Source organism: Haliaeetus leucocephalus, unplaced genomic scaffold, assembly GCF_000737465.1.
Source record: "Haliaeetus leucocephalus isolate CR32 unplaced genomic scaffold, Haliaeetus_leucocephalus-4.0 Scaffold1, whole genome shotgun sequence".
NCBI classification, from domain to species: domain Eukaryota; kingdom Metazoa; phylum Chordata; class Aves; order Accipitriformes; family Accipitridae; genus Haliaeetus; species Haliaeetus leucocephalus.
In genome coordinates, this window is record NW_010972437.1 from 13,331,289 (window position 1) to 13,357,529 (window position 26,241).

Sequence of the window (26,241 nt, forward strand, 5' to 3'; positions counted from 1 at the left end):
CGGAGCCTTCCCTTCTCCAGGCTGAACAACCCCAATTCTCTCAGCCTGTCTTCATAGCTCCAGCCCTCTGATCATCTTCGTGGCCCTCCTCTGGACTCGCTCCAACAGGTCCATGTCCTTCTTATGTTGGGGCCCCCAGAGGTGAATGCAGTACTCCAGGGGGGGTCTCACGAGAGTGGAGTAGAGGGGGAGAATCACCTTCCTCTACCTGCTGGTCACGCTTCTTTTGAGGCAGCCCAGGATGCAAGTGGCTTTCTGGGCTGCAAGTGCACGTTGCTGGGTCATGTTGAGCTGTCAATCCACTCATCGCCCAGCCTGTATTTGTGCTCGGGATTTCCCCAACCCATGTGCAGGACCTTGCACTTGGCCTTGTTGAATTTAATGAGGTTTGCACAGGTCCACCTCTCAAGACTGTCAAGGTCCCTCTGGATGGCATCCCTTCCCTCCAGTGTGTCAACCGCACCACAGAGCTTGGTGTCATTGGCAAACTTGCTGAGGGTGCACTCGATTCCACTGTCCATGTCACCAAAAAAGATGTTAAACAGCACCGGTCCCAATAACAAGCCCTGAGGAATGCCACTCATTGCTGGTCTCCACTTGAACATCAAGCCATTGACCGCAACTATTTGAGTGCAACCATCCAGCCAACTCCTTTATCCACTGAGTGGTCCATCTGTCAAATCCATGTCTCGCCAATTTAGAGACAAGGATGTTGGGCGGGACAGTGTCAAATGCTTTGCACAAGTCCACGTACATGACGTCCATTACTCTTCCCTTATCCACCAATGCTGTAACCCCGTTGTAGAAGGCCACCAAATTTGTCAAGCCCTTAGTAAGCCATGTTGTCTGTCACCAATCACCTCCTTATTTTCCACGTGCCCTAGCATAGTTTCCAGGAGGATCTGCTCCATGATCTTAATTAAAGCATAAAAAATGGTACTGGATATCTGTGTCAGGCACCTGAGTTGCTTGCACGATTGTTTTTTGCAAGAGATCAGGTCAGGTACATAGTGTTCTGTTTTGGCTCAAAATTTCAATGTACCAAATTCTGGGTAAATGGAATAAAATTTGTTGTCTGCAGGACGTTTTAAAAAAAAGTTGTCTAAAAGCATAACCAATAATGACCTGAAATACCTATTTCAAAGTAATCTAAATGCAATAGCAGCAACTCAATGCCCTTCACTGATATTAAGAGTAATTTAATACTCGTACTTGAGCTAAAAGAAATGATTGTTTCAGATTAGCAAGCTTATGGTACAAAGTAATACTTGAATTGACTTTAGCAGCCCTCATTTCTCCCTGTAAAACAGTTTAAATCTGAGTGTTATTAGTTGGTCTAATGGCACAAAGCACGCTTGTTCAACATCCAGTGAAAACTTGCTGGGCAGCTCTTCCCTGAAACACCCTCTCACCTGTGCTGTTTCGGAGCTGCAGTCTGGCGGGATTTCTCAGAGGCTGCAGGGCTGCTCCAGGGCGGCAGAGCATTTGCTGGTACCTGCCAGCACCCTACCCCTGTACAACAGGCAGAGCAAGCAAAACAGCCACTGCTAGTGAGAGTCTCGGTATTGGGAAACAATGCCTGTGTTAGCAAAACAAGCTGACTTGCCAGATGACATGACTCTAACTTGAAGAAACACCAGATTAGAAATCTGTGAGAAACTTAAAACAGCATTGCTTTTTTTTTTTTTTTTCCTTCTTTTTTCTTTTTTTCAGGCTGCTGGACATTGAACAAGAAATGACCAAGTTTGCAGGTTACTATGCAGGAATTGGTTGTGCCATACTTGTGTTAGGATACCTCCAAGTCAGTATTTTGTTTCCTATTTTGATTTTAAAGTTTAAATCACTAAATAATTAAGTTTATAATAATTATGTTCCTTTTAACTGCTTACTTAGCTGCCCATTTGAGCAGAGCAGACGCTTTCAGTTCTCGTTGTATTGGCTGAAACAGGTTAACTCTGGCAATCTGAGACCTCCTTGGATTTGTGCATGTATACCTTTGCACAAGGATACCTTTTACCCAGTGAGATGAATGCATGCTGCTCCTTTCACACCACAAGGAATACTTGCTCAAGTGTGGTTACTATGGAATCCACATGCCCTCCGAAAACAACAGCTGAAGGGCATACAGATTCCCAGTAGGCATCTCAACTGCGTTGAGCCCTGTGTTTCTATTATAGAGATATTACAGAGTAGTACTAGTGTAAAACTAGTATTGGAGAAGAATCACACCCTACATACTCTGTAGTAATGGCTCAATCCTTATGACTGAGATGAGCCACAAGCTTGGACAATTCCCTCATAATCTGCTAAAGGGTCATGAGGTAGGATGGCTGCCATCCCTGTATTATTTACAGCTGTAGATGGAAAATTTTTTGTCCATATAACATTCATGTAACAGTACAAGTAATTTAACTTGCATCTCCTCTCAGCCTATCAGAACTGAGACAAATGCTTGATCCAGAGGCTTTATAAAATTGTTGGATTATTTAAAGATCAAAGGCATAAAACAACTATCATGTCTGTGTAGCTAGAATGTATTTTACCTGAATAGTAATTTTATCAATAGCTAAATTGCTCTTTCGTATTTTGGCCAAATTGCTTTTTCCCATTTGTTGGGAGTAGAAAGACTTTTTACTGCAATTTATCAGCCACATTATGCTCTCCCCAGATCTGCTTTTGGGTTATGGCTGCAGCTCGTCAGATACAGAAAATCAGGAAAGCCTATTTCAGGAAAGTAATGCGAATGGATATAGGCTGGTTTGACTGCACATCTGTAGGAGAACTGAACACCCGAATTTCTGAGTAAGTAACCTTGAAAAAACATATGCTACAGGGAAGATTTTGCACTTCCTTCCAAACACAACAGAGTGCCAATAACTAGGCATTTGACAAACACCTTCTAATATAAAATACAGCTATGCACCTGGGACCACAGACCAGGCTGATTATCTCCCCCCTCTTCAATCTGAGTGCCATAACTGTTAAACCACAATTATTTCCCTTTTGTGTGTTTTCTGTGGGAGTTTTTTTTTGTTGGGTTTCGGGGTGGGTTTTTTTGCCAGCTTGTCTTACCCTTCCCTTCTCCTCCCGTGCCCAGTCTTTTCAGAGTGACCTATTATTTGGCTGCCAGTGCACACTCCCCTGAGACTGGAGATGTGGGTCTGAACCCTCTCTCACGTCCCAGAAAGGAAAATTATGTTAGGGGCATGCTTTGCTTTAGTTGGCTTTTAAAAGAAAAGAGTGAGCCTTGCTTAATCTTCTGCTAAAGAAGGTACAAGTACCTACCTTTAGAAAGGGACCCAAGGTAGATCAAGAAACCTTCTTATCCTGGGTAAACATTTAGCCCTGAGAACAGCGGCGTTTAAGGCTTGCTCCTCTTCTTAGTGGTTCCTGTTTACAGGCTGAAGGTAGCTGCGGGGTGAATATGCCGACTCTAGATGGCTCCCTGTTCTCAGCCGTGCCTGCATAATAGTAGTCACATTTGCAGAAGATTTTTCTGTAGTTGAAGGGGATTTTATTTGCCTTTACTCACTGCCTGGCGGTATCTATGACTTTCTGTGATGTTCTTTTTACAAAGAATTAATGTCAAGTGTAAGTTGCTGTGAAGAATTTCTCTGGCAAAAAATAGAAACTGAGCATGTATTTGTGTAATAAATAACACTTAGTTCCCTGTTTTTTTGAACAACATGTGCCTACAAAAAAGCTTCCTGACTGCAAAAAAACATTCTTCAGAAGAAATATAAACATGTTCTTCAACTCAACACTGTTACATTTTTCAGTTGCGGACTGTAATTTCACTTGATATATCAATGAGCTAACAACTTTGCACTTTAAACCTCAATGTCACTTGCTCCTATTTATTCCAGGAGTTCCCAGTTCTTCTAATCTCAGGGGTGAGGTAGTAGCCAAGTGTGGCAGAAGTATAATGACTGTTTTGCTTTAAGACATTTTTTCTGTGTTGGTAATGCGTAAGAGAGAACAAATGAACTCTGCAGCTGCCTAGGCGTTCAATGATGGTAACTGCTGCACCACTGTCCCCCATGTGATAGAGCTGTCATGTTTTCCCACTGCCTCCAGTGACAAAGCAGCCCCCCTCGGTTTTCCCACTCTCCCTCTCATTTAGAGAACAAACTACCTGATAGGGTGGAGAGAGGAACTGGGAGGTGGTGGAAGGTGGAACTAGAAGAGAGCTACAGCCCTCCTCCCTTTTCCTGCCCCCTCAGCAAGGCAGTGCGGTACATTTGCAGTGCCCCATGATGGGCGGATTGCCATGTCAGCTGTACTGTTATTCCACTATCAGATAGCTGCCTCCAGCTGGGATGTCTCTGCCCACTCCTTTGAATCAGCTGGGGCACAGTAGTAGGAACCAGCTAGTGAATGAGTCTGCTGGCAGGATGACTTTTCCTGGGAAAAGACAGTATCTTCTCTGCAGTATTCATGCATAAAAGCCTTCTGCCTTTGCAAAGGCACTTCCTTCACTGTAGCCCAGGGTCTTTGGAAGGGCTGATGGTGGAAAGAATAGGGGTGAGGAAGGGCCCTCTCCAAGGGAAAGCAACTAACCCAAATGTGGCCAAGACCTGCAACACAAATGAAAGATATGCTCTCCAATCGTCTGTTGGTTTCTTTTTTCCAGTGATGTTAACAAAATTAATGAGGCTATTGCTGACCAAGTAGCAATCTTTATCCAGCGCTTAACCACCTTTGTGTGTGGATTCCTACTGGGATTTGTCAGTGGCTGGAAATTGACCTTGGTTATCATTGCAGTCAGCCCTCTGCTTGGGGTTGGAGCGGCTGTCTATGGCTTGGTAAGTGAATTGTGAGAGGTTCATGTAGAGGTATGATGAGCAGGGAAAGTCATGGCATAGAGCTGGCAGAATTGGTGGAAGAGAAGGCTATTACATCCCTTTAAAGTCAAAAGAGGCAGATTGTGGTCACAGGAGCCCCAGGGGTGGGAGAGGGGGAGGTGGGCTTTGCTCCTGCTTTGCTTATTCTAATTCCCAGAATAATACGTCCTGCTTCTAAGATGGGACTGTAAGCATATGTTCTATTGGGTCTTGTGGATGGATATTATGGTTGCTAAGATCAGAACCTGGCCTACACCTTCTCTCTATTTATTACTACACACCTGGTTTAATGGTTACTAGACACAAGGCTTGATTTCTCTCTGTAGAGTAGGGGCTTTTAGAGATGATCAAGTTTCAGAGCTGTAAAATAGTTGAAACCAACTGCTCAAACTTACCTCAAGCTGTCCCTGTTCCTGGCAGCTGCTGTGTCCTCTCCCAGTTGTTCCCGTTCTGCTCTTCCATTTGCTCCCTGCAAACTCCCTGTCACTGTGCAGAGGAAGGACAGTGAAGAGGGAAACTGCAGGTTCCTCTGCCCTCTCACCTCCTCTCCCACACCCAGCAGGGCTGGGCAGGTCCTGCTCCTCCTCTGCACTTTGTCACACTCTGCTCTTTGGTTGGGGTCAAGCCTTTGGCTATCTCACTTCTTCTACATCAGGAACAGTTTGCTATCGTTTTGCTATCAAACCTCTAATGTAACTCTGACTAATTTCTCATCTTCCAGCACTCCTTTAGCACCTTATGCTGGCTGCAAGTAGATGCCATGAGTAATGACTCAGTGTGAAGTGGGAGAGCAGAATCCTGGCAGGGAATGAAATAAACCTCAGAACGCCTCTTTCCTTAATTTGCAATTTCTTTTTGAGGTCATTCCCCTTTGTGTTTGTAATTTTTCCCCTTTCCATTCTTATTTCTCTGTCCCCATTGCTTTCCTATCACATACCCACTGTTAAGTGTTTCCTCCTTACAAGCCTTTCCAGAGCAAGTCTTTGTCCTTTACCATAAATAAAACAGACCCAGGGTCAATCTAGCCTGTTTTCCTGTCTCCAAAAGTGGCTAATAGATGCTTCGGGTAGGGTATTTGAAGAGAGAAAGCAAATAGGGACACTTTAAAATTTCTATTGATATGTCATTCCCAAGCCAATGTGGTATCTTTATGTCGAATTGTACATGACTACATTTCCTTCCATGAATTTGAGCATTTTTTTGAGCCTAAGTAAGCTTTTGGCATCCACTGTGCTCTGGGCTGCTGTGCAGGGACCTCTTTGCTGTCGGCCCAAGAAGCAAAGCACAGTCGTGGGCATTATCTGTTTCCATTCTCCACCATCAGTACCATTACCTTTTCTTCCTGAAGCTGGGCTCTGCCACAGTGGCTAAAGGGCTGCTCTTGCCCCTTAAGCTCCCCCTTCCTCCCACCATGCACAAACCCTCAGTGTGCAGTCTGCTTAAGCCCAGTTAGCAGCAGAGAGGGAGGGAGGGAAAGCAGGTGGTGTCAGCTGCTCTTTCTAGCTACCTGGGTTGGCCAAGGGGATAACTGTTCTGCAAAACACATGCTACAGAGGTCTATGCCCTAATACTAGAAGACAGAAGTCTTCAAGTGTGCAGCATGCCTAATAAAAGCCTGCTTGGAGCGGAGGAGGTGACCTCATGCAGAGCAGACAGTGCAGTGTGACAGCCAGCACTGCTTACCACTGTCCTTGTCTGCACCTACAGTTCAGGTGTAACCACCACTTGTTATGCTTTTGTAGGCTGTGGCAAAATTAACAGGCCGAGAATTAAAGGCTTATGCAAAAGCTGGAGCTGTGGCTGATGAAGTGCTGTCATCCATCAGAACAGTGGCTGCTTTTGGTGGGGAGAAGAAAGAAGTTGAAAGGTTTGTTTGGGCAAACTGTAAGGTCTCTGATTTCTTTTTCCTGTAGCAACGTAATGCTGTAATGCACTTCAGTCACGGTGATTAGCCTCTAAATTCTACAACAATGACCATCTGTTAGCTCTGAGAATTATATGCATGTATGTTACAGAAATTTAGGTTTCAAATAACATTAGATATGCAAAACCAGTTTCATAATTCAGTCAATCAGTGAAATAAAACATCAGTAATACTATCTTCAAGTCATTCCCACTTGTAGGAACATACTGTCAATTTTTCCCCTAAACATTGTCTGATATATCACTTTTGCAGCACATCTGAAAACTTTGGGTACTTTCAAGCTAAGTAAGAACTAGTTCCAGCAAGACATAATGATTTGATAGTGGTAAGCTCAAATTTCTCTTAAATGCGTTTAAAACATAACATGGCTGTAGGACATGCCCTGAAGTGTTGGCCAAATTCTCAAATCCTGTGTCACTCTGCTAAAACCCCAAACCCCGTGGTGAAGTATCTGCAGTGAGTGTGGCTTTTCTTGTGCTTATTACACTAGAACACACAAGGATTTCATGATCTGGGAGCATTGCTGGTTTCAGCAGTGGTCTCTCACTTCAGAGTGAGAGGTATCAACGTTATGTGGACCCGCTGTTAACTGTAGCACAGCTGGACACCTCATTTCGTTGGTCTTTGCTTATTACGAATTTTCCATAAAGTTCATTTAATCCCCTTTTATTTTTCTCTCTTTCTACAGATATGATAAGAATCTGGTGTTTGCTCAGCACTGGGGAATTCGAAAAGGAATAATAATGGGATTATTCACTGGTTACATGTGGCTTATAATTTTCCTGTGTTATGCATTAGCCTTTTGGTATGGCTCTAAACTTGTCCTTGAAGAAGAAGAGTATTCACCTGGCACTCTTCTGCAGGTACCCATTTTAGCTTGATGCAACTTTTCTGGACTGTTTATTAAAACATTATTTCTGGAACACATATTTGTAGTGTTCTGGTATCCAGTGGCTCAGTGGTAACAAACACTGTATGTGTCTTTTAAAGATCATTACTCAGTGTATACGTGAAAGTATGTGACACAATTGGATAAGATTAAAAGAAAAAGAAAATCCATGTTTATTTTAAAGATTTGAAATGCTGCTTACTGCAGTCAGAATAGTGCTTTTGTGTGAGAGCCTGCTACGCAGTTGACAGAGGCCTGAAACTAGCTTTCCCATTTTGTGGGTCAGCATGTGGCTTCTGGGATATTGGCTTCTCTGAAGAACTTACTTTGTGATGAAAAACCCCATTGTGGTAAAGAGAAACCTAACCAAAGAAAGTTTTATCAAATCTAACCTCTCTCTCATGAACAGTTTCTGTTCCTTTGAATTGACATTTTCTGTTGCTATTTGCCCACCCAGCTCTATAGATGACAGAGAACATGTAGACATATAGGCTGATAGACACACATGGCTGTGACTCCTGCAGTGTATAAAAAAAATGTACTAACCTGCATGGCACTCATGCATCCACTCCTGCACAGCAGATGCTTTAGACACTGATGACCTACATGCAATAAAACCAACATCTACAGATATTTTGGTTATTTGCTTTAAGCCAGGACTGCCCAAATGGCAGGCTCCAGTCCAGACCCAGAGTAAATTTTTCCTGAACCTTGATAAGTCCTGGGTCTTCTGATGAGACATCTATTTCTGCTCCTTCTCTGCCTGTTGCACACCATGAAATCTCCCAGCCACCAGCAGCATGCAGTGCAAAACTTCCTGCTAAATGGAGCTTGGTAAATTACTCTGAGAACATTGTAAAATTGAGTTATTCTGTTCAAGGAGGATGTCCCTCACAGGAAATCATTTGCAACTGTTCTTGACACTGGTAGTTGATACAAGGTAGTGCTCTGAAAAAAACAGAAGTGAGCAATTTCCTTGCTTGCACATGATAACTATAGTTACGGGCTTCCAAATGACAAATGGCAAACAGTGAGGAGCTACCCTGTAGCCGAAAAATTGCAGCTGTCAATGGAGAGACTGTCCCTTATGCTCCCCTTCCTCTCTCAGTTTCCAGTCTTTCTTGTACTTCATGTTTTCTACCATACACTCCTAGTCTGGCAGCGGGGAGGAGGGGAGGATTTGCAGATACAAAACATTTATATATGCTTTTCCTGGTCTCTGAAAACTGTTGTGCACCAGCCATCCTGCACTGAGATACACTAAGCATTGCCTTCCTTCCTCCTTCTATCAGACGTACAGAACCTGCTCCCTCATGTTCATGATGGATTCTGACATGCATATAACCTACTTGTTTTGGGACTCGTTCACACAAGAAAATTAGTTTGCAGTAAAGCTGAGTATAAACTTATGGCATGATCTATACATCACAGTGTAGATGTTTGCAGTGCACAGTATGTGTACCGTAGATTCTTCCTCTTTAGCCACGGGGTTATTATCAGTAAACATCACTGGTGCAAGGGAGAATTGAGTCCTGTGTATTTTTCTTTCTTTCTCAACAGTAGTGTTTCCTTATACACTTTGCCCATTTATCATGACTGCTGTTTGTGTTGTATTCAAAAGGCTAGCTGAATGCTTGATTGCTTCTTAGCATAATTCTCAGGTATTGCCAAACTACAATAAAGGATTACATACCAGTTTTCCTAACGCTCAGGGTGAATGTTCAAACTATCAGCCACAACAAAGCAAAAAATGAACCAAAAGCCTACACCAAAGACATTATCCAAACATTTATAATCTGCTCTGCCAAACCACCTCTGTAACTGAAAAACTAAGGAGGAATAAAGCAGAGTAAATTCTAGGAAAAACTGTTCATTCTGTCAAGCACACCCTGGTATATTAGCACAGAGAAGAATGAGCTATACTTACCATACAATGCTGATCACTCCTCGTTGTAAGAACTGGCAATTAATGCATTTGCACGTGTGTAGTATATAAGTGGTCAATAAGACTTTATCTTTTGATGTTCACCATCTTCCAGTGTCCTGTACTTTGAAGCCCCTGTCTCTTATCAGAATTGCCAACATTTTCAGCCATAGATGGTTCCCATCTACACTTAAGAACCTTGATAAAACCCCCTTCATAGGACATGAAGCATTAGCAGCTCTTAGGAAATTTTGAACAAATGCTTTTGGCATTTTGGTTGATGTGCTCCAGCATCAATTCCTTCTGATCTGCAAGGCCAGACTCCAAAGCTGAATTCTTGGAGTGAAGTGTCCTCTGATATTTGATACTCTGTCCAGATGCCTTTATCATCTGTCGGTCCTTCCAGGAAGAGTAGATGCTGTGGCTTATTTTCTTTCATGTTGTCCTAGGCTTAGACCAAAAGGGGATCCCGGGGCTTTCAGAAGAGGGTCACTAGTGAGTAATTTTTCCCTTTGGTTCTTGGAAAAGGACTTGAAACAGTGAGCACATTGGGTATGTGCTACCTACAGAAACTGTCCACCTGCACTGATAGAATAATCTCACCTCAGTGTTGGTAGCAACCCTTACAGTTATTTCTCTGTGAGATGGTGAAAAAATGTTCTCTGTAGCTGGTACTTGCTCCGGAAGTAAGTTTTGTGACTATTGGAAGAGACAGGAACTGCAATATACAAAGGTTGTAATACGGTGTTTTAAGCTTCTTTCCGTTTTTTAATTGTTGTAGCCTCTCATCTGCTTACTGGTAAGACATCTCCAAAATAATCTACTTGCCACCGATGTTCAGTTCCAGCCCTTTTTTCAAGGCACAAGCACCCAGTCAAATTGAGGTGGCTTAAAAATACATTAGTGGCACCTCATTAAATATCTGGGTGCACACATTTTTAGGCCAGGGCAAATATGAGGTAAGTTGATTTACTTCAACCTGGAAGAAAAGTTGTGAAAGACAGAGAAAAATCCCTGCTAAGATGCATTTGTTTGCTTTCTTGTGGGCTAATTGTGCTCATATAGTGAATCACTGCAGCTCAGCTGATACACAAGAAGTCATTAAGCCATTGTAGTTTGATTTGCCTAAGCTCTAAACTGTAATAAAAATATGATATCATATTTTGTTAATTTCTTTTTCTACTTCTTCAGGTTTTCTTTGGTGTTTTAGTAGGAGCTTTAAATCTTGGTCAGGCATCTCCCTGTCTGGAAGCCTTTGCCACTGGCCGTGGGGCTGCAGCAAACATTTTTGAGACAATAGATGAAGTAAGTAATACATTTCTAAGCTTTGTCACTTGGTAGTGGAAAAATAATTAAATAAACCTCAAGCAGTAGTAGGTTTATCTACTGTGTAAATGAGGAAAAATGAGTGCAATTAAAGAAAAATTGACTGTGCAGTAGAAAGGTCTAGCAGCATGCATATGGGCTTAGAGAGGGTGTTGAACAGATTTCTTAAGAAGTGGCCTGTTTCTGTATAATGAAGTTTTACCTCAGCTACTGCTGCTTCTTACTCCCATTTCTCCTTACATACAATTACTCATTAGTGCTGGCCCATGGAAAGTGTAAAGGCAGGCAGTAATAGTCACCTTGCAGCCAAACTTGCAGCAAGCATCTAGCTCCCAGCCTCCAGATGGCATCAAAAGATGTGGCTCTATTGGCATTAGTGGCAAAGGTGGCCTCTGTCACCTGTCCCAGAGCTACCCCGAGTTAAAATGGGACCAAATAAGCACAGGCACTGGTCACGCAGCAGTCATAAATGCTAATATTATCTAGACTGATAGATAAGGTTGTATGAGAAAGTCTGAGAGACGTTGGCATTTATTGATGAGGATTCCTTTCTATATCTATATAAATTTAGTGGTTGGCAAAATACTGCTGATTTCTTAGCAGTACCTAGTATCTCTGGTCATTGACAAGCTTTATTGTGCTAAAAGCTGTGTAAACACATTAAAATGCTGCTTTTCTTTTACAGAGCATATATAAGGGTATATAAAGAAGGCTAGAGGGCTAGAAGGGCTGTGGTAATGCTAATGGACTTTTTAGTAACCCTTCAATGTTCTATAATAACGATAACACCTATGCCTTATAAATGCACTTCATAAACTAAAGCTCTAAGATAAGCTGAAAAAGAGATGAATAAGGGAAGTGTTTTTTAGAGAAAGATTTAAAAAGCACAAAGAGTTGCAACAGTAAGAATTAATCACAAAATTAAAGATAAGGCTGAGTCAGATAACCTTAGGGTAAAAAAAGCAAACTAAAGTGAGATTTCATCTCTCTAGAGAAAGGGTGGCAAAATTAGATCCATCTGCTTGACACATTTGTAGATTTGTGATTAGACAGTAAAAGCACAGCTCTGCCCTGATACAGTTTTTTTTCTGGCACTAAACTTATAGCTATGCTGAGGTTCCAATTTGCAGGATCAGTGAAACTTTTCTCCATAGCTTAGTAGCTGAATTTAAGAAAGATATATTTCTGAGGAGGAGCCAGTCTTTTAGTTGTTCTTAACATCTTAGGACATACGCATTTCTTATATTAAAATTTCCTTCAATCTGTTAGGCTACATAAAAAAATCATGCACATTTCAATTATCAAATATTGGTGTTGCTATAGTTTTGATTAATTCTTTGTATTCCATGCTTCAAAAATCTATCCTTAGAAAATTTGATTTCTTTGCGATTCCGCAAAACTCTCTTAGTTCTCTGCTCATGTCTAGCAGCCCACAATACCCAAGGCCTGGCCAAAAGTATGTGAGACCCAAAGCACTTCAAATCAGAATTCCAGCTCTTAGGCCTGGGTGTGCAAGGATGGATGCTTTAAATGCAAAGTGGTGAAGTGTGCAGATTTCAGCAATGGTTATTCAGTGCTGTAGGAGATGTTTATATGAGCTAAGTAGTGCCATTTTATTCCTGAGGAGCTGGCTAAATTAACTTAGTCAAAATGCCTCTCAGTCAGCTATTCTGTTCCAGCAAAAACTAGGTGAGTGGTTGACTGTGGTAATTGCAGTAAGCCTAAAATGAGAAGAAGGTGCATTCATCTTGCCTACACTACCCACTGGTGATGACTTCCCCAGCGTTTTGACCTTCAATTTCATGTCCCTTGTGTGCTAGCCCTGGGGCAGAGCCTGCTGCTGGCTCTGTGCAGCCAAGTGCTGTTCAAACAGAAGTGCCATGGCTTTGTATGGTATTGGGAATATTTATCTACTGCAGCAGTGTTGGCTGTTTAACAGCAAATAAATAACACAATAAATTCTATCCTAGAAACCCGCCATTGACTGCATGTCAGAAGATGGCTACAAGCTGGATAAAGTACGAGGTGAAATTGAATTTCATAATGTAACATTCCATTATCCCTCCAGACCAGATGTAAAGGTAATTATTCATCATCCATCCTGTGAACACAACTACTGCAAACAATCAAAATATCCTGGTTCTGCCAGCAATTTCTAGATTTTCAGTAGAGTTTGTTTTCCAGAAGCCCAGACCCTCTGTTTAAAAGTAGACTAAATAATTCTTCTATTAAAGGGTTCTTCTACTTACCGTTCTGCCTATTTTACCATTCTGGCATATCCATTGCCATACGTATTCCTTGCTGCTGAACATAAACTCATAGTAATTTCAGACAAATTCACCTGCATACAGCTTCTCTTACAATCAATTATGCACTTGTACCAACATGCGCTAGAATAGGACACAAAGTAATAAGCTGAATGGTGCAAGGATATTTTATAAAACTCTTTCATTACCCTGGGGACATGCAATGTGACCCATTAAGATGCTAGGAAAAAGTACAAGAGCCTTGGCTGTATACCCCATTATTTCTCTACTACTGTGTTTGAATTGACGAATTCTCCTTGGAACAGCATACTATGGGACAAGCAAATGAGTGCTATTGCTTCTAAAGACAAGCATATGAAGTATCAGATTTTTCTACATAATTTCACTGTTACATTCTTAATATTTATGCTTTAACAAGCATTCATAATACATGTACAGTGTTCTTTAAAGGGGATTTATTGCCAAGTTCTCCAATGGTGTTAACTTGACTAGTTCTTAATTATGAACAACAGGAACAAACAAAGATCAAAATCTGCCTGCTTGTCATGGAAAACAGTGCTCTGCATTTATAAACTCTTCAAACAATGTAAAAATATTTGGCTTTCTTCTTCCTTTTTCTTCATAATATTTTTCTGAATTTCATAAAATTGCTTTGAATCTCTATTTTAAGATACACGATATACCCACTTGGTTGTATGACTATGAGAGAATTAGAATGGATAGATTCAGTTTATTATTTCTTTTCCTCTCCAGATTTTGGATAACCTTAATATGGTTATTAAAGCAGGGGAGACAACAGCTTTTGTTGGAGCTAGTGGAGCTGGAAAAAGTACAACTATACAGCTCATCCAGCGTTTCTATGACCCCAGTGACGGCATGGTGAGTATACCAGCCTAGAATGTGTTTCTCTAGCCTTAGGGACTTGAAAGAATGACATGGTTTCTTCTCCAAGGTGGGAAGGAAGACTCCTAACTTTATTTTCTTTTTTATTTCAACAAGCAAAATACCTTCTTGTGCATTTCAGGGGATGCTGAACAGTCTTATCAAAAATAATCATGTGAAAGAAAAAGACTTAGGAGAAAATAAAAATTCAATGCTAAATCTGAGTAGAAACTATACCTATAGATACAATAATTCAGGAGTGACAAATCATTTTCCATTCTGGAGAACACAGTATTGAACATTTAATCATTGTCCCATAATATTGCTTTAGTATATGCAATTACCATTTAGTAATGGATTGGCTAAGAATATGAATTTCATCTATTAACAATCTCATTCCATTTATGTGTTCCTAGTTGGCACAAATCACATACATGGTGACATGTATTTGAATGTATAAAAGACAAAGAACCAATCTATTGTAAACATATAATCATAATTTTGGTTATTACTTTCCACCAAGTTTTTTTTCTGAGGCCAAGAAAAAAGAGGTTTTGGGAAATGAAATCAAAGAGCACAACTCCTAGGCCCAAGAACTAGCATATACTACTGCCAATGCATTGCATTATTTTATGTATGAAAGCTGTTGTTTACACTGGTCATGGAAATACAGCATCACAGGCTCTTCATTTCCATTGTGTCTTTCTTTGTCTCTGAGCTGGAGGGGATAAAGTCCCTAACTTTTTTTCTTTTGTCCATGTTTTAATTGGCTTCTGTAGATTACCCTGGATGGCCATGACATTCGTTCCCTTAATATCCAGTGGCTACGCTCACAGATTGGTATTGTTGAACAAGAGCCAGTTCTGTTTGCCACCACAATTGCAGAGAACATTCGCTATGGTCGGGATGAGGCTACCATGGAAGACATAATCAAAGCAGCCAAACAGGCCAATGCTTACAATTTTATCATGGAATTGCCGCAGGTATGCTGTGCCTTGTAAAATGTTTGGCAGAATTTGATGGAAAAATAGAGAATCCTCTTGTCCCTCCCCCATTCAGCCATTTGCGCTCAGGTGGAAGGGCAGAAGATTAATATAGATCGTAGGCAGCAACCTTTCCTTTGACTAGAGTTAATTAGGTCTTACTATGTGTATGTCACCACACTTAAAAAAAACCCCACAAAATGAGAAGAATTAGTTCCTCAGGAATCATATGCACAATATTCAATATCATGGTAATAATCATAGCATGATTTTAAAATATGTATTTTTCATGCTGTGGAGATCTGTTTCTGCTCAGGCCAAAAGCAATTTAGAGCCCAGGCTCTCACTAGCCAGCATATGTTTCTGAGCAGTCTGTACTGATTCTCACAACCTCATCTCTTTGTACGAGCTCTGTAAGTTAGCTGGAGGTTCCCTCTTCCCTAGTTTCTTCCCTTATGATGACAGGGCTTTGATTAGTCCTCTGGTATCCTCCTTACAAAGCCTATATTTGATAGTACTGGGCTGTTTACTTTTCTAGAATGTTATTTTGCCAAGTAGCTTCTCAAAGGAAGACGTTACAACAGTGAATCTGATTGACAGGACTGAAGTACCATTAACTAATGTCAGTACATAATTTTTATCCTCCATCTATGCATTTCCAGGCTTCCAGGAAACTATTCGTAGAAAGACTGTATAAAGGCCCCTGTTTATTTCCTGGAAATGGGGGAATAAACAAGATTTGGCTCCAGGTGAATATAATTAGCCTGGCTCTCGAGATGCTAGGCTTTATGTGTTTGTTTAATTCTCTGCTTGAACCTGATGCCACCAGAGTATGATGTCCACGAATCACAGACACAGTGTTCATGAGTCACAGGCCATCAGCAGACAAGTCCAGCTCTATGGAAAGTTGGCTGGTGAGTCATCTGATGGAGAGTAGGCAGGCATTTCCCCTCCATTTCAGCATTTGTTGATAGAGTTGTTCTGAGCCAAACCAGAACATTTCAGCTTTTTATCAGTACATACTTTTGGCTTGGGATTTGAACCCCAGTTCAGGCAAAATTATGTTGTTCAATATGAAGGAAGTTATTTCATCAGCTCTCCTTTGAACCTGGTACACTAACAATGTTTGTGTCTTTCAAAGACGATATTTTTTTAAGTCTACTCCCAGGACAAATCTGAGAGACATTGTACCAATGTCTTCACCAGAAGGTTAACAGACCTTTTTGTTACCTGTTTCATTTTCATTTTTCTCCTCCACACAGCAATTTGACACTCATGTTGGAGAGGGTGGAAGCCAGATGAGTGGAGGTCAAAAACAGAGGATAGCTATTGCTCGAGCTCTTGTGCGAAACCCAAAAATCCTGCTACTGGATATGGCTACATCAGCACTTGATAATGAAAGTGAAGCTACTGTCCAAGAAGCACTTCATCAGGTTTGCTATAGCATAGCATAAATCAGACTTAAAAGGGCAGAAATTATTTTTAATGCACTCTGCAGCGGGTGCTGCTGAATTGCAACAAAGCAGTGAGAAGATTTTCTTAATAGCTGTTTCATATGCACAAGTAGAACCTTACTATTATTGACAGAAAATAATTTTTTCATACATTGGGACATTAACTGAAATCTATAGCTCCCTTTTCTCAGAAACAGATGCTCATCTATGGGCTATGGATGGAGTTCAAGTCAAAGTCAGCTGAAACCACTAGAAAGACTCCTGTTGATTTGTCCAAACTTTAGATTACATACTGTTGGTTCCAAGCATTTCTGTTTGCTGTTCTGGGAATGGAGCTGTTATTGTTCCCTGTCAGGCTCGCCTTGGCCGCACAGCAATCTCAATAGCTCACCGCCTGTCAACCATCAAAGCTGCCGATGTCATTGTTGGGTTTGAGCATGGAAAGGCTGTGGAGAGAGGAACTCATGAGGAACTCTTGAACAGGAAAGGGGTTTATTTCATGTTGGTGACCTTGCAAAGCAAAGGAGACACAGCACTTAATAGAGAAGCAACAGAAAGTAAGTGTTTTGTTTTCCTTTATAAAATGATGTAAAATTCCACAGAATGCAGATGATTTTTTTTTTTTAACGGCTGAATTTTAGCATTCATAGAAGTAATACATTGATAGCCCTGGGCAAAGTGTTTTTACTGCATATGCCTGAATGACCTTCCTACTATAGATCTGCCCTGAAACGTTAATCCTGACCTGCAACACCCATCATTTTATAGCTCCATTTAGTGCTGACAGTCCAGTGCTGCTGCATTTGAAATGCAAGCAAATGACAGAGTATGCTGAAACCACCTTATTTGTTTTGCTAGAGGCAGATTTGAATCAAAGCTTCTGGAAATGGAGATCTAATAGAATGATCTGTTGTATTTTTGTGGAGCATCATACCTTGGATATGATTATCTTAAAAGAAGAGAGAAATTACAGCGCTAAAATAGGGAACAGCTGTTAGCAGTCACACCACAAGTGAGATGGTCCTTGGGTTAATATTCAGTTAACTTCACCATGTCAAATACCAATATAAAACTTGTGGTACATGTAAGTTGAGTAGCAAGGTTGTATTACATTCCTTGTCTTCTACAAAGTATTCCAGTTATGACTTGGAGACACTGCACTTTTTTGCAGAGCCACAGTGGACTTCGGTTGTATTCAATTTTAGCACAAACTGAAGAGGTCTATATACTATATTTTACAGCAGAAGAAAATAACGTGGTTGAGCCAAATCTTGAGAAAGTCCAGTCATTCAGCAGAGGAAGCTATCAGGCCAGTTTGCGGTGAGTCTTAAAAATGATTGTAAATCTCAATATGTTTCCAGACCTCTACACTTCATCCCACTATTCCAAAATCCAAATAGTGCTGATGAATCACTTCTCTGTATGTTGCGTATGAGAGGGTGGAAGGGCTGCAAGCATTTTGCTAAGACAGAGTTCAGTTCAGAAGAAATGGCTTGGGCAATACATTACTGATTGAAGGCCCATGGATAAATAGCAAGACTCTTAATTTTACTCCCCTTTCTACCCATAGTACCTTCTCTCCAATTCTGGTCTACTGTGTTAATGTTCCATTTTTAATATTACTACCATACAGCCATATATTTGTATTACCTAATTCATTTTCAGTCCAGTCACTTGAAAAATGACTTGCTGTGCAATTACTTGAGAAATCAATGCAATGTACAAGGACATTTTTATTATGGCTTTTACTTGATGAAAGTTAGAGCATTTTACAAGCCAGACTGTCTTGTAGCTAGACACTTACTATTTCTTTCAGGCAAGCCTGTGTCAGACAAGGCAAATGAATGTCTCCTACATTACAGGGTTATGTTTTGTCAGGGATAGAGGTGGATTGCTTCAGCATCCTTTTTTGCTGGACCAAATTACTTGATAGTGATAATGGTGAATTGACTTGGTGTGTAAACATCTTGTGCAAATATAGTAGGATACACAACAATTTTACTTAACAAATACACAGTGCAGGGTACATATGAGACATCCGAGTGGTGGTGGCGGAATACGATTTTGAAAAGTATTTGTCCCTGTTGTGGGATATTTTCCTCTCAAGAAGTTGAGACAACATAGAAAAAAGAAAGAAAAAGTCCATGGGATTCCTATGATTTGCTTCAGTGAATTCTGATTTAGTTGATATGAAAACTGCACCTGCTTTGCGAGCAAGTCTTGTGTTACTGAGCTGTGAAGAACAAACCGTTTCTGTCCTCTTTACAGAGCTTCGCTTCGGCAGAGGTCCAGATCTCAGCTCTCTAATGTGGTCCCTGACCCTCCATTATCCATTTCAAGAGATCATGCAGAGTCTATGTATCTTATGCCTTCTCATGGAGAAGATGATGAACGAGCAAAAAAGGTCAGGTCTAATAGTTTGTTATTGAATTTTCAACTGAACAGGCTATATACTTGGTAATGATAACCTGTATATGTATGCCTCTGTTATAGGAGTTGTTGGCAGATATGTACGTCTTCTTAGATTGATCCTTCTCTCTACTTAAACAAACCACAGCTTCAGTTCTTATCCTCTGTGTAAACCCTAGACTACATTTTGATGGCTGTTATGCTTATTGGTCCCTATAACATTTCTAGCAGAACTTGACCTGTTGGTAAATTGATATATGTTGTAGATTAAGTTGAAAAAGCATATTCATAAAAGCTGAAGTAACTGACAAAAAGCAAATGCTCAGTCTGTGAGATGTAACAGCCACTCAGTGATACAAACAACACTGCTTCTTGTTCAATAAAGAGTAAATTCACTTTTGCCTCAAAATCTTTTGGAGACTTGTGTAAAGAGAGACTCTCATTGCAACCTAACCCAGAGTCCTTTTACTGAGAGTGTCCTTGTGCAATCAACTGGCATAGAAGATAAAGACAGCATGCCTTAAAATTATGCAGAATATGTGGGAATATATACAGTGGGTTTCGAAAGTGCTTATGAAGCTCCCTGCACCAATTTGCATGGCTACGTTGTTCAGTGCAGAGAGCAGCAGTTAGAAGTTACTGTTCTTGCTATTTCTAAGCCTATTCTGTGGATAAATAGAGGGCCTTAGCGCTGTCACTCTGGCACTAGCTCGGAAGGGAGAGAAAATACAAGATGCTTCCACCCATTCCTCCTTGCACATTTCCAGCAGATAGGTCTTCACAGTGTCTCTTTTGTCTGGGCATTCCCAGCCATATGAACTGAGGGAGATGAGCAGGGCTCAGCACACTGAGTGTTACAAAAATTCTGCACAAATCAAACTGCAGGGTAGGTTATAATTTGATGATGAATATTCTGCTCTTGCTGGGAATAATTATGGGAATTCAGCATATAGTCTGAGGGTGTTTCACAGAAGGGAGGTGTAATTTGCATGTATAAAGCCTGAATGCAGCTATGCCTCTGAAATCTCTCTTGTTTTAATTATATAGCATACCTGTTAATTTGATGCAGAGTCTGATCAGTGTGTTCACCCACAATACTTTAAAATAATATTTAAGAAGATTCCATGAGTGATGCAAAAAGCTGCTTGTGAGGAAGAAGTTTAAGTTTTGGCACTGCCTCATCTGGAGGCAGCAAAAAGGGAACAGCCTGTTTCAGTGGCAGAAAATCTTAAACTGGTTGTAATTAACCTCTTAAATTGGAATCAGTAGAGCTGCACAAGGCATGAATCTCTCCCTTTTTCTCCAGGGACAGTAAAGGTAATAATTTATGTAACCCTGTTGTGACACCCTAAACCTACAAAAGAGCTCCAGACAGCAGCCAAGACCCATCATTGCCCCTTCCTGTACAAAGCTAGAGCAGCTGTTTGGGCGCTAGATGACCATTTAACAGACTATTTTATCTTACTGTCAAAGGGATAACATCACTGGGGGAGTGCATTTGCTTCATAAATCCAACCTATTTTTTTAGGAGTCTGCTGTTGTGGAGGAAGATGTCAAGCCTGTACCATTTACCAGAATTTTGAAATACAATGCCTCTGAATGGCCATACATGGTGCTTGGATCTCTGGCAGCAGCTGTGAATGGAGCAGTCAGTCCACTCTATGCTTTGTTATTCAGTCAGATTCTTGGGGTACGTTATGCTAACCTTTTAAAGTGTGTTTTAGCTCTGAAGCAGAGGGGAGTGAAGGTATGATGCAGAACTTGACATGTTTTGGGCAAATCTTTAGATCTTGTCAAGTAAATGGGGTTAGCCTTCTTGCCTATGAACAATTATTCAGTAGAGATATTTATATCACTGTCATCACAGTATCATTTGAGCTCTTTGAAGGGGGAGGCTTATTAGCATTTGTCATGTGTTCTTCATCATCTCTCTTGTTCACTCTCCAGGAACTGTTGGGAGTGAGTTTTTATTACTTGCATACAGTTTATTTTAGATGAGACAAGGTGTACCTCACGTGCAGGTGCAGTGGAAAGATATGCAGAGGTTCTTCCCTGCAGAATTTTATTCTACAGACTTAGCCAAGCCTTTGAGAAAGCTTTGGATCAGATCCAAAAAATACTTCACTTTTTTTGTTCGTATATTTCAGGCAGCTGTTTGTTGCCTGCTCCCTGCAGAATGCCCAGGGAGAGGTAGAAAATTGTAACAGGGTTCATAGCTGCCAGCAACAAGTAGACTTGCATCAACAAGTTTGGAAGACAAGCAGGACGTAGGAATATGCTTTAAACCTTGGCATTCACTAAAGGATGCATTACCATCAAAATCCACAGCCTTGCTTGAAAAGAGTTCAACCATGACTGTTTTTTCCTTCAAAAACTTGCTGTAATAGAAAGAGGATGCTTCCCCTTTTGTAAAACAGCTTTTTTGGGAAACATTTGCCAAGCTAGTGGGAAACTGGAGGGGCTGCCTGAAGAAATTCAGTGCTGCTCTAACTAATGGCAAGGAAAGTGTCCTAAATTTTTCAAGAATTAGGAGGATGGAGAAAACCCCTCTGTTGATGCTGTTTCTTATCAGGTAAAGTAATGACACATTCACTGGGAAGAAAATGGGAATGCCACTATTGTTTTGTGGTTTGTGTACCCACCTGAGATAGGATAAAACTTGTGTTGTGATTCCCACTTACTTGTTTAGGTCATGGTAGGTACATTTGTGGGCAAAGAATATATGACCTAAAGGGCAGACAATCTTCTAGCAACTGGAGGTCCAAAACCTATCAGGGAGGAAAGAGTGAATGAATGAACGCCCCAGCATCTGAGCTACTGATTAGAAAAGGATTGAGAAAATGCTCCTAATAGCAGTGCCAGCAATCTATCAAAAGAAAGATTGACCTTTTGCTGTTAGTTTTTTTGGCAGGTTGTTTTGGCTTAGACATTTCTCTCTGGGAAGTTACTCAGGACTTTGAATCACATTTACTTGCAGCTTGATGTTTGCTAGCTGAGATCCAGGGCCGGGCAGAGCAAAAGACATTCCAGTCCCTCTTGACCCACTTAGTGGCTCCTGATCCATGTGCTTGGCCTTTTAGCAGTAGGTGTGCCACCTCCAAACACTTTTTGAGTGTCTAGACATCATGCCGAGGACTGTGGCTTTCACTAGACAGCAGGTGAGACACTGCTATGTGCATTCCTTTTGAGAGAGGTTTTCTAGACACCAGGTCCTGCAAGATGCTAAATGCCTTCATTGCCAGGGATGAATTTCTTCTCTTGAAGGTCTCAGTCCATCAAGTGAGAGAGGCTGCAGGAAAAATAAACAAGCCAAAATGAACATGAGCAAAGTCCAACATCTGTGTTTCATTACTCATAAATTTAAAACATTTCTGACTGGTGCCAGGGCAGTCAGGCAGATGGAATATGCATCTGCTTTCTAAGCTGTCTGAATATCAGCAACGATGTTGTGACAGACACGTGGGCTTGTACTCTGGGACCAATATGCTGGGGAAGTGAGGGGAAAAATCCCCACAGCTATGAAATGAAAGGATAAATTTAGCAAAGTCTGCCTTGAAGGTTCTCAGAAATTAATCCCCAAAAGTGAATGAAGAATGGGATAATAGTAGATATGTCTTCTGATAAGTTCAGATCAGAAGTGTACCTTTGGAACAAATTTCTCAGTAGTTGCTTCTTACTATGCTTTGGTTCCCACTATGGACCTGTCTCAGAGTATGGGAAATGGATCCTTTCCATTGAAACTCAACTGGAAGATGTGCTCCGACTGCTGTTGGACATGTAGCCCATGGCCCCAATAAAAGATAGTCCACGCTAAAACTGCTGAAACTTATAGAACCTGAACATGGACACCTCAGCAACCACTCTTTCCTTTTATAGACCTGATGCTATTGTCCATGCTACATGTTACTGTAATCAGTGTTATTTTTTTAAATCAAGAACATAGGTCAAAAACATAGCTGAGCATGTTAGTTCAATTTTACAGGACAGATTTGCAAGGGGAAAAAAATGCTCTGTTTGCAATACAGAGATCTCTTCCCAATGAATGTTATCCACATTTCCTTCTGTAGGACTATAAATGCTATTGCTCTCAGTTTAGGGCGAGTGTAAGCATGTACTTCAGCCCATTGCTTTTCTTGAGCTGGGATGCTTCCTTAAATTTAAAGCTTGCAATAGGAGTCCCAGACTGACCAATAACTGGCTTCACCAGAAACCCTCAAGGTGTCTTGCAGACATTGCATTTCTCTCAGCCTTTATCTAGGAGCAGTGGAAAGCCTGGCCACAGGAACTGGGAAGGCCTTTCACAACATGTTTCTTGCATAAGAGAAAGCAGGGGAACTACTTTGAATGTGGGTGATATGGATAGACTATTAAAGCAAAGGCTCACAGCACTCTCCCTTTTCATGAGCACCTTTCATAAACAGGGGTATGGATCCAGCCTCCCTGAAATCAGGAACTGTGTTGCCTTTGACTGTCTTGAAATGAAGGCTCCTACATAATCTTGCCTACCATCTAGCCATATAGAAGCAATGAACAAAAGTTTATTTATAACAAGCATAAATACTTACTGGGACTCACTGTAGGGTTCTAGGGCAAGTGTTTATCTCTTATTTCAATGCTCAGTCTTGTATTTGGTATTTATTTATTCAACTATAGAGAAAAATTTCGAAGTGTGAAAAGAAAAAAATGTTAAGTTCAACCCACGTATGGGGCCATCCCAGTGTTTCTGGATGAATGTGCAGAGAGAGCACGCAAATCACTTGTGAAAAAGCCATCAGCATCTCTGGAGAGTGATGTTTTTCATCCCAGTTCACATCTATATATTTATTATGATCCATCACATACTGTGTTTATCATACTGTTTATTATTTACTCATTAGAATTCTTATTCATTTCAACAGAGATTTTGCTGATGTTTTTTCATATGAAAAAGTACCACAGCACTGTAATTAACATGACATACATGTTAACAAATGTTCACAATGATAAGTAGTTAGTTATTCCCCTGGTTATGTTTTAGGCTAGCTATGCATGTGGCATGACTGCTACTGTGAAGTGCATTTTCCCATTCATGCCTAGAAATTGCATACCATGATGATACAGAAAATACCACCACAGCAATTCTAAATACAGAATCCTTGCAGGACACACTTTATGCATGCACTGAGTTCACCTTGTATCTCATTCAGACCAAGTATTTAACTAGAATACTTCCTACAGGGGAAAAAACAAACAAACAAACAAAAAACCAACCCAAAAAACCAAAACCAAACCCCCAAAACAGTAATATCTTTTCTAGATACGTAGGTTACAGAGATAGATGAAATCTGCTCACAGCCTGTTCAATTCAGGATCAAACATGGATTACTAAATGTACAGTGGGTTTCATTATGGGGATAGGAACAGCAGCAAACCATTATATGTTTTGTTCTTATTATGGCAGATTAAAACATGCTTGGTGATTTTTTTTTTTTTTTAAACAAAGATTAATCTGAGAAAGTAATATGCCTTGCTACTGATAAGACAGCAAGGCATTGGAACGGCTTTTAGCTTGAAACACTAAGTGCTGTCTTGATATTATAATTTTGGATTTTGCAGGATTTATTTTGTTGCCAAGGTACTGATGTACAAAGTTAAAATACTTGAAGTGGAATTCCCACTAGAGAGCAGCTATTTCTTTTTCTCAAATTCATGCTCTAATTCCTCTCTGTTACTTTGATGCATAGCTCACTTTGAACTGTAAATAACTTGAGTTGACCTTTTAAGACTAGTACTTAAGTTTATTTTTGTAGAATTTTATATTTTGCAGCTGTAATGAAAATTCCTTCTTCTCTTTCTACTGTTAAATACTTACCTAGAAGACTTTAAGCTGGTTTTGATTTAAGGAAATGTCAAATGCACAGGTTGTTTTTAATTACACCTTACAGATAACAGATTGAGAGATTAGTCAATTTATAGTAATTTTTACCTGTGAAATCCAATTAGAATTAACTTAAGATTAGTGGAGAAGTATAAACATGAGCTGTGGCTTATATCTGCAAGTAGCAGAAGTAGTTTAACAACTTCAGGTAGGTTAACTGACCTACATATCAACGGCTCTGACTGAAAGGAATTGCTGAAGGATGGCTACTTAGATTTGGACCACTACTTCAGCAGCAGCCAGTAATGCTGGCAGGTGTTGAAAAAGGCCAGGTATTAAGAACAAGCGATAAAAGGAAAATACCATGGTGACTGGAGTGGAATGGGGTGGAGGGGCTCTACTTTTAAGCACTAGTGCTTTTTCTCAAGTACCCAGCAGTAAGCAAATAGCTCGTATCCACACTCCTTCAGTAAAAGACAATAGGTTCCTCTTGAAGCCTACTTCTAGCATTTGTTGGTGTTGTGCAAGGAGAGTCATGCTAGGGTATAATTATTACACAGACTAAAGTTGCAATTGGCATAGATTAGAGAGGAGGTAAGGGAGCTGCTGCACTGTTGCTTTGTCGCTATGCTATTTATTTCATTACTATCATCTGGGTATCACACTGGATCTTGTTTAGAGTGGGGGGATGTTTGATTAATTATAACTAGGGATGGGCAACGAGTAATAGCAGTACATGCAGACATCAAATATAATAAACTTGTTGTTTAATAGGAGTAAAAAGCATTATGCTGTACCCAGGCTCACCTTAGGAAAGATAAGGAATCAGGCCTTTGCAAGGGGTGAGGGAGAGCTCTGTGTTCTGGCTTTGGTTCTAGGCTTGGCCTCTGCACTTGGCAATAGGGATTCATGAACAAACTTCACACACAGCAAAACTGACACTTCTAATATGACGCCACCCATTTTTTTTCAAAGACCTTCTCCATTCTTGATGAAGAAGAACGAAGAATCCAGATCAATGGTGTCTGCCTACTCTTTGTCTTCGTTGGAATTCTTTCATTTTTCACACAGTTTCTACAGGTAATAGCAGTCCGGTATGGGTAAATTTTGTTTCTGATCCCTTACTCTGTGGGTATCTCTTTCTGTACAATATTTGTATTTATTTTTACGCACCCCAGGGATACACCTTTGCCAAGTCTGGTGAGCTGCTTACAAGACGGTTAAGGAAAATTGGTTTCCAGGCTATGCTAGGGCAAGACATTGGTTGGTTTGATGACCAGAAGAACAGCCCTGGTGCTTTGACTACAAGACTTGCAACAGATGCCTCACAGGTCCAAGGGGTAAGACCTGGTAGCTTAAGAATCATTTTACTATAAGCACTGATTGAAGGCTTATTTTGGCATATTGTCACAGAAATTAGCTAGCATGCTGTCACGACCCAGACTGGACAAACTAGGGAGTTGTGTTTAATTTGAAATTCCC

The 26,241-nt window shown here is 40.7% G+C and overlaps 2 protein-coding genes across 3 annotated transcripts in view; one reads left to right on the forward strand and one right to left on the reverse strand.

The window, feature by feature from the left end:
* ABCB11 (ATP-binding cassette, sub-family B (MDR/TAP), member 11) overlaps positions 1–26,241 on the forward strand; it is a 47,469-nt gene that overhangs the window by 10,111 nt on the left and 11,117 nt on the right. Inside the window, exons 5-20 of one of the 2 annotated variants that reach the window (XM_010567244.1) lie at positions 1,714–1,801; positions 2,669–2,802; positions 4,634–4,805; positions 6,587–6,711; positions 7,457–7,631; positions 10,773–10,886; positions 12,878–12,988; positions 13,928–14,053; positions 14,836–15,039; positions 16,302–16,472; positions 16,849–17,050; positions 17,738–17,813; positions 18,762–18,897; positions 20,434–20,592; positions 25,735–25,839; positions 25,938–26,099. In XM_010567244.1, the coding sequence (XP_010565546.1) occupies positions 1,714–1,801; positions 2,669–2,802; positions 4,634–4,805; positions 6,587–6,711; positions 7,457–7,631; positions 10,773–10,886; positions 12,878–12,988; positions 13,928–14,053; positions 14,836–15,039; positions 16,302–16,472; positions 16,849–17,050; positions 17,738–17,813; positions 18,762–18,897; positions 20,434–20,592; positions 25,735–25,839; positions 25,938–26,099 (2,260 nt within the window). Of the gene's footprint in view, positions 1–1,713; positions 1,802–2,668; positions 2,803–4,633; positions 4,806–6,586; positions 6,712–7,456; positions 7,632–10,772; positions 10,887–12,877; positions 12,989–13,927; positions 14,054–14,835; positions 15,040–16,301; positions 16,473–16,848; positions 17,051–17,737; positions 17,814–18,761; positions 18,898–20,430; positions 20,593–25,734; positions 25,840–25,937; positions 26,100–26,241 lie in introns of both variants that reach the window. The other variant, XM_010567235.1, reaches the window with a different exon arrangement.
* Positions 22,550–26,241, reverse strand: part of G6PC2 (glucose-6-phosphatase, catalytic, 2) — a 29,429-nt gene continuing 25,737 nt past the window's right edge. Inside the window, exons 7-8 of the transcript XR_774304.1 lie at positions 22,764–22,769; positions 22,550–22,560 (exon numbers count right to left, since the gene is read on the reverse strand). The gene's annotated coding sequence lies outside the window, so the exon portion shown is untranslated. The remainder of the gene's footprint in view (positions 22,561–22,763; positions 22,770–26,241) is intronic.